A 15635-nucleotide genomic window follows, 5' to 3' on the forward strand; every position below is an offset into this window, starting at 1 on the left:
TGTATTCTTAATTAAATTTTAATAAGAACATTTAATACTATGATCTAGTGTTATTATTCTTCACTTGTAAGTGAGAGCTTATATTTGATTATCACTAAAGACGATTTTGAACCACATTACAGCTAACACATTGTGAGGCTAAGCGTATCCTCTCTCCTTTATTTAAAAAAAAAATTATATAACAAAGTTAGAAATCAAAATGATTTTTTTCTCTTATATTCATTTTTAGTAATTACATATGCCTTAAAAATAAACTAATTGACACAAAAAAAAAAAAACACAATAACTGATCAAATCAAACTTTTCTATATATAAGAGCATTATTCTCCAAAAAATACAAAAAAATCATAGAGACATCAAAAAACAAATGTTTTTATATTATATAGCATTTAAAAACATATGTTAGATTAGAGGGAATATAGAATATAGAATATAGCACTAGCCTCTCGCTCAAAAATAAAAGTAAAATGTAAAAAAGAAAAAAGAATTACAGAGAGACAAGTACAGTCGAGAAATTCTATAAATTGGAGCGAGGAGAGTGGAGGAAGAGTCCCGCGCGGCATCTCAGCGCGCGATCGATTTAGGGGTTTTCATCAGAAACCAGAACAAGTTTACAAACAAAGCGAATCGGCTTACAAGTTCACAAACAAAGCGAATCGGCTTAGGGTTCGCACTCTTCCTGTTCTCTGGAGAACCAGCATTGCATCGATTACTGTCCTCGGCTCTGCAGAGAGCCGCTGTAAGGTTCGATTTTGCCCCTCTCATTGTTTTAATTCGTTAAATTTTCACTCGCGAATTGTTTCTTTGATTGGTGGTTGTATCTGGGTTTTATTCGTTTGATTTAATTGTCAGATTTTTTGGGTTGGTTGAAAAGTTTTGGAATTTCATGCATTTGGGGATTGTTCTATGTGTAATTATCTGTGGTTTTCATCATTTAATTAGTTTTTTTCCCCCTTCGGAGGTCTTCGGGATGTAATTTTGATTGCTTAAATCAGAGGCACAAGATAGTGCAGTGTTAGTGTTCCAGGATATTGGGAGTCTGGGATTCTAGGGTTTGTTTTTGTATCAATTGAAAGATGTTTTATTAATTAAAAAAAAAAGATGTTTTATTAATTTATGGAAAGAAGGTCTTGATTTGTTATCGAACAGTTATTTAAGTCTTAAGATAAGACAAATTTAGTACTGTCCTGAATCAGTTTCACTTCGCTTGAATGTATTCCTCTTTATTCCTTTGAACTGCAGTAGTGTTTTCTGCTTAAGATAAACCGGGATTGGTAGCCGTAGTGGAAAAAAAAAAAGATTTCTTGGGTGTAAATTGTTCTCGGGAATCATTATCTTCTTACATTATTGACTGGCAATTGTTCTATCAAAATATTGGTAATAGGTTTTTCCTACTTTTTCAGGTTAACTGTGAGTCTGCTTTTGAAGAGGCCTGGTGGGGGAATATGGAACAAGATACACGGACTGAAAAGCTTGAATTTACATGGGGAAAGAAGAAAGGAAAGGGAGGGAAAAATAAGGACGTTCAGTTTTATGAATCTTTTACTTTTGATGGTGAAGAGTACACGCTGTATGATTGCGTTTATCTTTACAAGGAAGATGAACCTGAGCCTGAGATTGGAAAGCTAATAAAAATATGGGAAACTGGTGAGAAGGCAAGGAAAGTTAAAGTTCTATGGTTTTTTCGTCCTTGTGAGATTTCAAATTTTCTTGGATGTGAAGAGGTACTTGAGAATGAGTTGTTTTTGGCATCCGGTGATGGTGTGGGCCTTGCGAATCTTAATCCATTGGTACTTACATTTTGATTTATGCTCTTAACTAATTTTATCATTTGTATTTGTTAGAAATGGAATGATTAATTGATTACGTAAAGGTGTGGTATATAGTTTGTTAGCTTAAATGAAAATAGTCTTTCTGATTTTCAATCAATAATGATGCAGGAACTTTCCATGCTATATGTCTTTGCAATGCTATTGTTTCTTTTCTTCGTTCTGCTGCCAAGTCTGTCTTCAATTTTTCACTTCATTTTTCACCGAGTTGACTAAACCGTGCAGTTTCTTTTATAGATTCGTTGACGTGTTTGAATATAATTTACAACAAATTCTACTTCTCTGATAAAGTAGGACCGTGAAACATTGTTAAGCTTCTTAGTGTTCTATTTTTTGTATTTCTTAAAAGACTCTAATTGGCAATCCTTACAACTTTGATTTCCAGCAATACAATAAGATTTGCATTCCCCTTGTGATGACATTTCAATTGTGTCAGATTACATGTTGCCCCTCTCTCTCTCCCAGATTACATGTTGCCCCTCTCTCTCGCACACACACAATTACAAATACATGCTAAGGCTGAACTTGGGTTTTGAACTTTTGGTAGTATTTGATAGATGTTATAACCCTAATAGACATGGTAATATGACAAGTGAGAAATGGTTTCAATTGGTAACTGATTGTAAATATTCTTGCGCTAAATGAAACTAAGCACTTAGAAAAATATATTATGTGCATGTCTTGGTTAGTAGGAATTGTATTTAGACTTTATACTATGATAGCATTGTAGCTCAATCTTAACAAGTTAAGATGTGGACCAACGGTTATGTTATGTTCTAACACTGCCCCCCAATCTTGGGACTCTCTTTATCACAAGAGTTCATTTGTGGATTTCAAGCTTTGTTGGAAGGTACAATTGCAGAGACTTCAACATTGAAATCTCATGCTTTGATACCATAATAAAATTTTATGTTGTTAAGCTATAAATCAACAATTATTTCATATTCTACTATTAAAGATCAATGGTCTAGTTGCTGAAGTTTTATAATCAAATCAGGAAGCCATTGCTGGAAAATGCAATGTTCTTTGCATTTCAAAAGACAAGGAAAATCCTCAACCATCAGACGAAGAGCTTCAAATGGCCGAATTTGTGTTTCATCGAACCTTTGATGTTGGGCTGCAAAAAATCACTGACAAGATAGAGGGAGCAATTGCTGGGATTGATGGTATGTATATCTATCAACTCGGACCCTTGTAGTTTGACTTATAGTTGCATGTTTATTTTCATATTTTGAGTCTTATATCTTTGTTTATGTAATTGTTGCAGTTAAATTCATGTTTAACAGAAAGGATATTCAGAAGCCTGGTGGCGTTCTGAAAGTTGATTTAGGAAAAAATGAAGTTTGTGGGAATTCCATAGCAAGTAATGAAACAGTGGTTCTATCAAACAAAAACTCATTTAAAGAAAATATCACTTTAGAGACAAATGGAAATATTGTTGATTCGTCAACACTAGAAAAGGGTGATTTGGTTAAGCATAAACCATCAATTGTAGAAAAACCTGCTTATGGTGTAGGTTTAAATTCAAATGAAAAGGATAAAATGAATGAAAAACAGGAACATGTGTCAAATCCCAAGGTCTTGTTGAGTTCTGAAGTTAAAAGTGATGAAGGTGAGGTTAAGTGTGGTAAAGTTCATGCACAACAAGTTGAAGTGGAAGAAAAAGTGATGTTCACTAAGGATAACGTTGATTCGGATAATAGGCCAACCAAGAAGGCGAAGCTTGATAATGGTAAAGGTAGTGAGCAAATACTTGCGGAGGTGGAAAGAAAGAAAAAATGTACCAATGTTTGTGATTCGAAGGCGAAGAATGACACTTCAATTGAAGCGGTCAATGACAAAAAGAATAGTAGTGACCTAAGTTGTATGCATGTTACAAGGGCTGTATCCCCAAAGGTTCCTGTTGAAGTGGACCATGGACAATCTAAAAAGCCGAAGCTTGAATCTTCGATTGAAGTGCCCAATGACAAAAGCAAAAGTAGTGACCTAAAGCGTGTGAATGCTACAAAAGTTTTATCATCGACTACCTCTGCTCTTGATGATAAATCCAAACTTAAGCGTGCAAAGGATTCTCTTGGAACAAACAATGCCCTTCTCAAGAAGATGAAGCCTGATGATAAGGCAATGACCATTTCCGAAGGCAACAATGGTAAGTTGCCTAAAGCATCTCAACGTAAAGTCAAACATGTAGAGGATTCTCGTGGAGCAAATGAAGAGTCTTGCAAGAAGATAAAGCTCGATGAGAAAGCCATGGCACTTTCTGATGGCAAGTTGCCTAAAGTACCTCCTACACAATCTCAAAGTATGGCCGAAAAGGTTGATGGCCAAGAAGTTACTCGACGTCCCGATGTTGTAAGTAATGCCATTCTTTCCTCTTTTCATTCTAGTCCAAATGATTCCCTTATTGAGAGTGTGAGTTGTCGTTATTCCCCACATTAAGTCGAATATTGGTGTCATTTCTAGCATGTTTTTTTCTTTGGGTCTTACAAATACCATGCATTGTTTTATATGGTGGAGTGTCCATATATCCTATCTCTCATGGATGAGGGTTTTTCCAATGCGAAATTTTGGCGACTCCCTAGGTTGTCATAATTGGAACTACTTTTAGCGTTGATTTTGGAACGTTAAATACTTTGGAGAAGGTTGATAGTTATGTTTTCGCAATTGCATATCCTTGGAGATGCTCTAATTATGGAGAGGTAGGATGTTGGAGTTAAGGCTTTTGTAGTTAAGGCACAAATTGGCACTTGATTGTAGCATTCGATAATTGAGTTCTACTCGAAGAATTGGCACTCATTCATTGTACACCTGTGGCGAGTTGACTCTCGTTTGTACTTAATTGTGGTGTGGACATTGTGTGTCATGTGCTACACAAGAATTGCTCCATGCCTTGCCAACATTGGTTACTTTTCTAAATGAATAATGTCAAGGCTATCACAAACTACCAAAGCTTTCAAGGAATATTCAAATCATCAACCAAACTTCAAATTTGCAATGCTTCTTTCATGACTTAACAATGTTTCTTCACCAAATTGTCCATTCGCGTCAATTTTTTTTCATGTTCTTGCCATGCAGAATTATGGTAAATTTTGAAACTTATGGAGTTCAAATATATAAAGTTGAACTATTCCCAAATGTTGCGTGCGAGTTTATGTCATGAATTATTTCGCTAGTAGTTATAGTAATGGCAACAATGTTCCACTATTTTATTTGTAGTTTAGCTATCTCCCTTGTTCTCATCATTGCTAAATTTGATTAGTGTCCACGTGGTAAAACCCTTATTGGGTTGAAAGTAGTTTTTACTTGTTTCCTTCTTCATTGTGCTCCTTCCAGTAGAACACTAAGAGTGCGTTTGTTGCATCGACTAAATCGGACTAGACTAGCTTCATGGATTTAGCCGGACTGACTTAAAATAGACTAAGCTGGACTGACTTAGTTAAGCGTTTGGTGCAGGATAATTATACAGACTCTAATATTATATTATTTAATCCATATCTATTAGTATTTTGATATTAATTCTATCTTTTTCTTTTTTATAGAAACCTCTTCCTCTCTCTTTAAACCTTTCCCTCTTTTTCTTTGTGCCATTCTCTCTCTCCCTTCTTCCTCCTTTTCTCCCTCCAACTCAAGAAGTTGGAGAGCTCTAGAAGGCACGACAAATCAAATCCCTCCAATCCCATTTGAAACTCGAATCGAATCCCTCTGGAAGTTGGAAGATCAAGATGAAAAACCCAGAAGTCAAGACGAAAGCTGAGCTCGATCATTTACTTGTTGGATCCCATTTGAAACCCAGATCCAATCCCTCAACATCATGGCCTCCCCCTACCTGAGCACCACCGCACCCTTTTCTTAGGTAACTCCCACAACCACCTAACGAGAACAACCAATCCTCATCGCCTTTGTTCGTATGGGTTCGAATTCAGAAGCCATCGATGCCCTTTTGTAGCAGAAGCTCTTAAGTGGCGGGGACGACGAGGCACTCAAGATCCTGCGCAGCCCTTCACCACTGAGTGGAAGTTCGATGGAGAGGATTCTCATTGAAATGGGTGAAAACGATGGGGACAATGAACACGGACTGCTAATCCCAACTTTTCACACGGTATTAGAGGTGAGGCGCGAAGGGTCGTCCTACTTAATCTCATTAAAGCTAGTCCTTTAACCATGCCAAACAAGGAACTAGGACAATAACTAAGCCAATCCTAGCTAAGGAGGCCAAACAAACAGGAAGGGCTCATTTGGAACTTCTTTTAGAATGGATAAAAGCATTTTTAGATAACCAAGGGCACTTTCTTTTTTAGGAAGCACGATTACTCATAAGTGATTTTATACTCATTAATCTTTTCTTATTTTCACATTAGATGGTTTCAAACTATGGACCTAGCCTACTCGTGCAAGTCACCCTACGTCCACCCTCAATACTAGGCTCATAAGTGCTTTTATAAGCCACAAGCATTTTTAAGTTTTTCTACCAAGCGTTGAAGAAGTTTTTTGGTTATTCGCAAGCGCTTTAAAGCTCACTTGGAACTACTTGTTTAGAAAGCGCTTTGGCTACAAGTGCTTATTAAACACCAGTTGAGGGTTTGGTAGTCCGGTTTACTGTTAGTTCTTTTGTGTTATTAATGCCTAGTTCTTCCAAAATGATAACATAAAGATTCCAAAAAAGTTAACATTGTATTTAGTTCTTACAGTTGCTCATCTTCATTCTTGCAGGACAGAAGAACATGGTTCAAGGGATTTGTGAGTTGTTCATTTTCACTTCTATTCTTGGTTTTAATTGTTAATTTTGCTTGTGAATCTCAAGTTTTTGTTTATTGTTGAATTTGATTCTAGTGCATTGCACCTGTAAGGCCTCGAAACTGTCTTCCACTCTATTGCCTAGGGGCAAGGAAACATAATGGGGTGTTCTCAATTTGAACCTCAATTAGTAATTACTTTCACCAAAAAAGTTAAAAGAGAAGTTCCTTTAAATTGACATTTAATGGATGTTTTTATGTGGACGGTAGTGGGTGCCATGTTGGACTGATGAAATGTCTTTTATCAATGTCAGCCTTGGGAGGATAGAATTCAGGCTGCACATGAGCAAGGCACCCTTGTTCTGCTCCAGAATTTGGATCCAGCATACACTTCAGCACAAGTGGAGGTAACAGTCGCATTGGAGCTTTAGTTGCAAACACTGTTATTACTTGGAGTATAGATTTTGAACTAAATGTACTAATGCAGTATGTAGTTGTGTGTTTACTCGTCCAATTTTTCATCTTTGTCAACTCTAGGCTGCCACTTATGTGTTGGGTTTTCTACTTTAGAGCAACGTCTCATTTGATCTTATGTATTACATTTCAGGACATACTATGGCATGGTTTTAAGGAGAGCTGCACGGCTAAGATGATTCAGCGGACCGCCAATTCTAGTCCTCACTATGGTATGGATAATGTATTTAAATCTTATATTTATTCTCCTATCTATTTTCTCAGAAAAATTGACTTGATCTTGTTTTCAGATGATAATATTTATTTGTAAACACAACATGGATGAAATTACGCTTATAGTCTAATTCTAAATTATTTGTTTGTTCATATTGTAGGACAAGCTCTTGTTATTCTCAAAACTAGGGAAGCAGCACAAAAGGTTGTTAGAGAATTGGATAAGAGATGTTTATTGTTGTCAAATGGAAGGTTTGTAGTTGGCTAATATTCTAGCATAGGTCGTGTCAGCCTCTACAGCATGATGCATCTTTATGCTATTTACTCTCTATATCTTGTTTTATTTCTCCTTGTTTCTCTGTTCCACTCCCCATTAAATAATTTAGAATACTCCGCATACCAAATTTTTTATTTTGAAGTCCTTTCTTATGACGTACTGGTAATCTTTTCTGTTGTATCCTATTTTTCTGTCTTATCAATTCAAAGCAGTTGACATGTAAGAAGTTTTCACTAGGTGGTATTTTTTTTCTCTAGGTTCTGTTAATTAACTGTTTTTGATTGACGAAGGAGACGAGCTTCTGTCAATTTCAATGTGATTATCAACTTTTAATTTATATACAGCTAATTTCTGCAAATAGGGTGGTTCACATGATGATAGTTTTTATACGATTTATAGGCCTCTTGTTGGCAGCTTTGGAACTCCTTGTTCCTCAGAAAAGAAGGCACCCTTTTTTGGTCATCTTACTATTGAGAAACTACGGCACCAAAATGCACGGGAAATGGTACAGTTGCATCTCTCTCTCTCTCTCTCTACAAGCATCAACACATATACGAGAAACACAAGCGTATAAAGCTGGTATTGTTTGTTTCTGTTTTCATAGCCTTCTCATCTACATGTTTATGTTTTTACCTTTTTGGATCCAGAAAGAAGCCATATCTACTTCACATTGTTCCCAGCCCAACACTATTGAATACGATATGGCCATGGAGTGGTGTTTACAACAAGAAAGATCAGATCTTTTGTGGAGGAACTTATATAAGGTCTTGGAAATATTCATTGTCATTTACAATATATTGTATTGTGTTTGAATAATATGCTATTTAATGTTTCTGGGTGTTGTTTCCTTTGCCAAACTATCTCAAATGACTTTTTTCTCCTTTCATTTTTTGTTTTAGCAACAAGGAAAGGAGTTGAGAAAACTCAAAGCGGAACTTAAACTCAAACCTGCACTTAAGAAGAAATAAGCAATGCGGCTGGGTGAACTTGCTCCCATTGGTAAGTTTTACAACAAAGAAAGATCCCTACTTTCATTGTGAGTTACCTAATTGCATTGCTCAATGAATTTTTTTGGCCATCATTTTCTCGTGGGCTCTATGCATTGTGATTCAAAAGAAGCTTTTCTCCTCTTTTGGAGCTTTATGAAATTGTCAAATTAACAGGATCTGCCACTTTTATAATAGACATTCGTGAATGATTTTTTTTTATTTTTTATCTTTATCTACTTGTGCGGAAGTGACTCATGAAAGTTCAATTCAAAGGTTTTAAAGGCTTTGGGCATGCATATGATGTATTCCTGTGTACAGTGTAGATCCAACATATTAAGTTACAGTTAAATACTTGCATCATTCGTCGTCGTTTCCTTGAGTAGGAGAAACTCTAAAATCATGTGTGTGCGTATTCTGTTTAGTCTGTATCATCTCTCTCTCTCTCTCTCTCTCTCTCTCTCCTTGAGTTCAGTCTATTTACGCAATCCTTTTTTCCTCCATTTTTATTAGAAGGGTGATGAAAGAACTGATATGGTTGGGCTGTAATTCAAGGATCGGGCAATATCATGGTTGCGCAGGTGCAAGTCTTTTGTTCAGGACCAGTTTCCGGCTGTTGTGAATCTCATGTGAAGTTTTTGGCGGTAGGAAATAACTGGACGGTCTGCTTCATATGAGCATCATCACCGAAGAAAAGTGTAAATTCCTTTGTATCATCTTCAGATAGTGAATGCCGTTGTTTGTACGGTTAATGTTTAGGTTAAACAAGTGCTTTATCCCAGTCGAAAAATTAACAGCCCTAAGTTCTTATCTACTCTTTCTTAAACTCGATTTACCAATGAGAAGTTTCTCTTGGTGGGGTAACTGGTAGAATTCACTCTTTCTATGGGAGAAGTAAGGGGATGGCAAGTGTCTGTTCTAAATTAATCACGTTTTGCCATGTGAGAAAGTTGGAACAAATGATGGCTGAGGTCGAGGGATAGGTTTGATGCATTGCCACTTTGGCATGGGGTTTGTTGTTGAATTTCGGTATTTTATCCAATTAATTAAGGATAAAAAGGCCTAGCCCTGTTTTCCATAAAAAAAAAAAAAAAAAAAAGAGGCCTTGCCCTTTGCTTTTAATTTCTAATCAATGGCTAGATATTCAAATTTGCATCTTATTCCATGGATGGTGTGGAGATGTATGATACTTTTCTAATGGATTTGACATTTCTCCCAGCAAAAGCAAGAAAAGTGTTGAAGCATTGAAAAAAGTTGATTTACTTTTTCAGTTCTTAAAATTTAAACTCATTTAATAATAATCGTAGAATGATGAGCATTACTATCATTTAAGAGGGTAAGCAAGAATGTTTCGTAAAATACATTTTAAAATTATAGATTCTATTAACGGGGTAATTAGTAACACCTGACAACGGTACAAAAAGAAAAGTTTTTGTTGGAGGTGATCAAAATTTCAAATTGCCATTAAGAGCTTTTCTCGTGGTGGCCACAATAATATCTCCTTTTACCGAATTCACCCCAACCGAACGTTTATTCCATTTCACACCAAGTAATTTTTTTTATTTTACTTTTTCAAATGAAGCAAGTAATTGGGTTGGTAATTATCTGGTTACCTACTCAATTTTTGACTGATTCACCACTTAATTCACTAATCAACAAGTACGACGCCGTTTCAGCTGCCTCAAAAAATGTGACCGTTACTTTAAAAAATCATAATTAGGGACACCGAGTAATCAAAGCGCGCGAGTAGACGTTAATTCATCCGTTCCGTGCGAGTACACAATAAAAGTCACTCCCTCTCTCTCTCTCCTCTTTCTCTGCTTTCTCTCTCCTCTCTCTCTGCTCTGTCTGCTCACTTCTGCACCTGTTTTGGCAGCACTCACTCTCTTTTCATTTCACTTCATTGGCCTCCTCCATTGAAACCCTCTCCTCTCTCAAAAGTGAAAACCAAAAAAGCCCCCGTCTTTGCTCTCAAATCTCTCTGACTTACCAGAGCTCCCAAAACCCAGCTCCGACAAGCTTCGCTCTGCCATTTCCATGGAAGCGGCGCCGTTTTAGCCGCACCCAGAAGCTCCAAACCCAAAGCTCACATCTTCTTTTTGTATTTTTTTTCAACCCATTGCTCTTAAATGTCAAAAAGTACACAACTTTAAGGAGTTTTTAGTCGTTTTTTCAAGACACCCACGAAAAATGGGGTGCGCCCAATCGAGAATCGAAAACGAGGAATCCGTGTTGCGATGCAAGGACCGCCGGAACCTGATGAAAGAGGCGGTGGTGGCCAGGAACGCCTTCGCTTCCGGCCATTCTGGCTACGCCGTGGCCTTGAAGAACGCCGGTGCCGCGTTGAGTGATTACGGCCATGGAGAAACCCAAGTGACCCCGGAGATGGAAATCCTTCACAGCCAACATCAGCCGATGGACCCCGCATCTGAGCCGCCGCCGCCTCCGCCGCCCCATCTCGAGAACCTGAACCTTCCGCCGCCTCCGCCGCCTCTGCCCACTTTCACTCCAAGCCCGATCAAGCGGGCCACCAGCATGCCAGTGATGAGCTCTGAGGCTCGGAAAATGGGGGGTCGGAGAGTTGGGCTGGCCATTGCGGAGGAGGATGAGGAAGAAGAGGACCATGAACATGATGATGAGGATGAGAGCCATAAAGGGTTTCAGAGGAGATCGAGAAATGGGGCTTCGGAGACGACATCGTCGCCGCCGAGGACGCCGGAGATGAAGGCGGTGCCTCCGATGCCGGAGTCGAAGGGCATGGCTTGGGACTATTTCTTTATGGTGGATAACATGCCGGGACCATCTTTGAGTGAGAATGAAGAGGCTGAGGAATTTGGTGAAGATGAGAATATGGGGGTTGGCGGCGGCGGCGGCGGCGGCGACGTTGATTTGGGTGATGAGGTTGAGCCCAAGACTCCGGAGAAGGTGGAGGAGATTGAGGAGAAGGCGGAAGAGGAAACTCCGGTGGCAATCGAGCATTCGAAGACTGCGCCACCGGAGTTTAGCAGGAGAGTAGCTAATGTGATTCCTGGTGTGACTTTGATGGACATATTGAATAAGATTGACGATCATTTCTTGAAGGCCTCGGAGAGTGCTCAGGAGGTTTCGAAGATGCTCGAGGCCACTCGGTTGCACTATCACTCGAATTTCGCAGATAATCGAGGTATACGAGTTCTATGAATTCCCCTTAAGCCAAGTTCTTTATATGATGTGCTTGTTTTTGTTCTGATCCTTAGGTGTAATGTAATGGCTAAGTTGATATCGAAGTTTGAAAGAGACCTTATTTTCTTCTCAAAAGCTTTCAAAAATGTCTACAAATTGTCCTATAAAAAACATGTGGGCAAACATCTTGACTTCACTCGGGCTTTAAGCCTTTAAATATCAAAACGATAAATCTTTGGTTTTCATATTACTTTTTGTTGATCTGATCTCAACCTTAGATATTTACACTTTCAAAAAAATTAAAGTGAGAAAAAGCACTTTGTATAAGCACTTTGCCCATATGTTGCCTCTTGTGACATCTAAAACTAATTCCTCTTTAGTTGTCGGTATTTACCCTTTTCTGTTTAAAGGTTGATGCTTTGAATCTTCCTGTTCCAGGACTTGGAAATCGTTAAACTAGTTTCGGAAACCACTATGTGAATGGCCGTTCTACCGAAAACATCTTTTGAATTTTAAATATTGTTGTCATTTGTTTTTGTGAGATATCTTTTGAATCGTTTGTTGGATGTGGTACTGATTCTCGTGATGTTGTGCAGGACACATTGATCACTCTGCAAGGGTTATGCGTGTTATTACGTGGAATAAGTCTTTCAGAGGCATGCCAAACGGTGATGGGAAGGATGAAAACTCAGAAGATTATGAAACTCATGCCACTGTTTTGGATAAGATGTTGGCATGGGAAAAGAAACTTTATGATGAAGTGAAGGTATATTGCATTAGTTTGTTTCATTTTATTTGTTTGCTGCTTTTCATCTTGATTCACTAGTGTCATTCCACATCATGAACACTGTTCGTGGTGGCGGTCCTTTTTGTATTTGTTGATATCACAAAAAGTACACATCCTCTACTCGGTTAATCGGGAGAATAATATTCCAGCACAAAAATGTATCTTCCTGCTTATTTTTTTTCTTACGCTGAACCTTTTTTTTTTTAATCTTACTTTGTGTTGATAGCAAGGGGAGCTTATGAAGGTTGAGTATCAGAGAAAAGTTGCGGTGCTGAATAAGCAGAAGAAACGCAGTGCTAGTGCTGAAACATTGGAAAAAACAAAAGCAGCTGTAAGTCATTTGCATACAAGATACATAGTTGACATGCAGTCCATGGATTCTACAGCTTCAGAAGTAAATCAATTACGGGATGAGCAGCTGTACCCTAAACTTGTTTCTCTAGCTGATGGGTAAGTTTGTGCGTTGAGAATTCTTGCTATTTCTTTGTTTCGTTCTTGTTGCCCCTAGTGTCTTCTTGATTGCTCAGACGATCCTTATTCTTTCTTAAAATCATTTGGCATGTGTCTAAAAAGCACCATTTCTATCGGTGGAAAATTTGAACTGATGGTTTCCGCTTCTGTAAGGTTATGTGCTGAATTTTGTGGAAGTTATTGCTTCCTTCGTAGTTGATGTCCCCATTTGTTTATTGTGCTATTGAGAAAAGGTTTCCTCTGCAAATATATTCATCACATCTGCATCACAGGATGGCAAAAATGTGGGAGAACATGTGCACACATCACGGCAGCCAGTTGAAGATTGTTACAGACCTAAAGTCCCTAGACATTCCCCATACTCCGATGGAAACAACCAAGCACCACCATGACCGCACTGTCCAGCTTTGGAATGTTCTCCAAGAATGGCATTCTCACTTTGAAAAGCTTGTGACTCATCAAAAACAATACATCCAAGCTCTTAATAGTTGGTTGAAGCTAAATCTCATACCTATCGAGAGCAGCTTAAAAGAGAAAATCTCATCCCCGCCAAGAGTTCAGCGTCCACCAATCCAAGCTCTCCTCCATTCATGGCACGATTCTCTTGAAAAGCTTCCTGATGAACTCGCAAAATCTGCAATATCGTCCTTTGCGGCTGTGATAAAGACCATCATACTTAATCAGGAGGAAGAGATGAAGCTAAAAGAGAAGTTTGAGGAGACACGGAAGGAGTTTCTGCGTAAAAGTCAGGCCTTCGAAGACTGGCACCAAAAGTACGCGCAAAGACACGCGGAAATGGATCAGGAGAGAGGTGAAGATGCAATTCCCAAGGATCCGGTCTCAGAGAAGAAATTCATTGTTGAGAGCTTGAAGAAGAGAATGGAAGAGGAATACGAAGCTCACCAGAGACACTGTATCCAGGTGAGGGAGAAGTCACTTGGGAGTCTCAAAACTCGCCTGCCTGAGATCTTCCGCTCCATGACAGACTACGCTAATGCCTGTTCCGAGGCTTATGGAAAACTGAGGTCCACCACAGAGGCACAAGTATGAAATGGTGATGTCCTAATATGTGTATGATTTGTTTTGCTAGGAAGTAGGAGGCTTTTGTACTGTTTTGTATGCGGAAAACTTGTTTCCGTTAGTGATATCTTTGTCCTCTGGAAATTTTGCTGAAACATGCAAATCATGCACAGGAGGCAATGAAGTTGTGACTCGAGGGAAATTTCATGTGACTTATTGGCTTGTTCTTTTTCCTGGTGGATTTGATATTAGCACTATAAAATAGTTATATTTTGCTCTTTGGCGGGTATTTTTTAACAACAGTGTTGATATGTTTGGAGTGTCGATAATAGTTTTTTTTGTTTTGGGGTAAAAATGAGAGTTGATTTTGTGTACGGTAGCATTTACACAAATGGTGAGCCGAAATCGCGAATGATTTTTTCATGCAGTTTAGATTCTCTCGTGTCATCATAACGACTTCTTAATAGATGGACATTGCATTTTTTTTCAACACGTGGCAATTGATTACTGGACGGTGACGTTACATAGACTAAAACCTAATTCCATAACCCGTTTAATAAATAATCATGGTATAATAAATCATGACATGGGATAATCTCATTTTTATGGGAGAATGTGCATTGGGGCGGCCCTACGCAGAAATTTCTGGAGGCAGATTGTATGTCCTCTTGTTTGGGTGTCATTTTTATTCATTTTTATTTTGTGCAGTCACGGTTAAGTCACGTTAACATTTTATATTATTTTTTTTTATAGAGATAATAAGACAAAAAATAATAAGAATATAAAATGTTGACATAACTTAATTGTGATCGCACAAATAGAAAAAAATAAAAAGAACATCCAAACAAGAGGGCAGGCAATCTGCCTACGAAATTTCTTGGTGAAACACAGAATCTATCAAAAGCAATCTCTGTGGATGACCGAGTGACATTGTCAGCCAACGTGCGTGCCAAAATTAGAGAGAGAAAAATGTCGTCAAATTATTGAGAATATACGACAAAACAAACATGCTAAAGTGATTGACTGAGGATCTGGGATGCTTTGGCATAATTAATACGATATGTCATGTGACATTTTCGACACGAAAACGAAGAAACATTATTCTTTGGCTCTGATTAATTTAATCTCAACGTAAAATGTTCTTGTATTTATGTTTTTGTTTTGTTAGAGTACATTTTAAGCGAGCATATTTGGTAATCGCTCGATTACCAATTACGAACATTGTTTTTGACACAAGTGATAGTTGAGAATGAAGAATCAAACTTTAAGATAGAGATAGAAGAAAATTTTTGGTTTTAATCACGTCGCAAGCGTCTTGTGATCCAAAAATATATTCAAAGAATTTTGACGGAGGGATGGGATGGATGGAGCCGGATAACTTGTTCCGGTTTTTCTAAGCTCGTTTTGCTAATCATGTTCATTATTACATGTAAAATGATTGAATTTGGCCAAAGTTTAGTCTTTGGACCTTACAAGGAGAAAAACTTTCTTACATTGAGTACGTCACAATTACAGTATTCCAAATCAATCAGACATTGTTATGTGTTTTAACTTCTTTACGTGGTAGTGCATGATTGATTTAAGATACCGTCACAGTGACATTCTGGTGTAGCCATGTATGTAAGTTTCGCTCACATGGAAGGGAAAAACACAAGACTAAAAGAGAGAACCTCGAGTGTTTTG

The 15635-nt window shown here is 38.0% G+C and overlaps 2 protein-coding genes across 4 annotated transcripts; both read left to right on the forward strand.

Annotated features, from left to right (window-relative positions):
• The first annotated feature begins 482 nt into the window (after positions 1 to 482).
• Positions 483 to 9315, forward strand: LOC126603442 (protein ANTI-SILENCING 1). Of its 3 annotated transcripts, none has more exons than XM_050270289.1 (12): positions 483 to 744; positions 1404 to 1790; positions 2827 to 2995; positions 3097 to 4181; positions 6540 to 6566; positions 6877 to 6969; positions 7170 to 7248; positions 7411 to 7501; positions 7926 to 8031; positions 8174 to 8290; positions 8426 to 8525; positions 9026 to 9315. In XM_050270289.1, exons 2-11 carry the CDS (start codon positions 1446 to 1448, stop codon positions 8492 to 8494), a joined length of 2181 nt encoding a protein of 726 aa, XP_050126246.1. In that variant the 5' UTR covers positions 483 to 744; positions 1404 to 1445; the 3' UTR covers positions 8495 to 8525; positions 9026 to 9315. The 3 variants fall into 3 exon arrangements, with proteins under 3 accessions (XP_050126246.1, XP_050126248.1, XP_050126249.1); XM_050270291.1 differs by having other exon boundaries at positions 9029 to 9315; XM_050270292.1 differs by having other exon boundaries at positions 9068 to 9315.
• A 967-nt stretch (positions 9316 to 10282) lies between these two features.
• LOC126603443 (nitrate regulatory gene2 protein-like) lies at positions 10283 to 14230 on the forward strand. The gene is made up of 4 exons (XM_050270293.1): positions 10283 to 11675; positions 12271 to 12440; positions 12688 to 12911; positions 13205 to 14230. Exons 1-4 carry the CDS (start codon positions 10703 to 10705, stop codon positions 13980 to 13982), a joined length of 2145 nt encoding a protein of 714 aa, XP_050126250.1. The 5' UTR covers positions 10283 to 10702; the 3' UTR covers positions 13983 to 14230.
• The last annotated feature ends 1405 nt before the right edge of the window (positions 14231 to 15635 follow it).

Source organism: Malus sylvestris, chromosome 15, assembly GCF_916048215.2.
Source record: "Malus sylvestris chromosome 15, drMalSylv7.2, whole genome shotgun sequence".
Classification (NCBI taxonomy): Eukaryota; Viridiplantae; Streptophyta; class Magnoliopsida; order Rosales; family Rosaceae; genus Malus; species Malus sylvestris.

Coding starts and splice junctions, on each gene's coding strand:
- LOC126603442 (XM_050270289.1), top strand. CDS start 1,446: ATGGAACAAGATACACGGACTGAAAAGCTTGAATTTACATGGGGAAAG. Junction 1,791..2,826: donor TTGCGAATCTTAATCCATTG/GTACTTACATTT, acceptor TAATCAAATCAG/GAAGCCATTGCTGGAAAATG. Junction 6,567..6,876: donor GAACATGGTTCAAGGGATTT/GTGAGTTGTTCA, acceptor TATCAATGTCAG/CCTTGGGAGGATAGAATTCA.
- LOC126603443 (XM_050270293.1), top strand. CDS start 10,703: ATGGGGTGCGCCCAATCGAGAATCGAAAACGAGGAATCCGTGTTGCGA. Junction 11,676..12,270: donor GAATTTCGCAGATAATCGAG/GTATACGAGTTC, acceptor GATGTTGTGCAG/GACACATTGATCACTCTGCA. Junction 12,912..13,204: donor CTTGTTTCTCTAGCTGATGG/GTAAGTTTGTGC, acceptor TCTGCATCACAG/GATGGCAAAAATGTGGGAGA.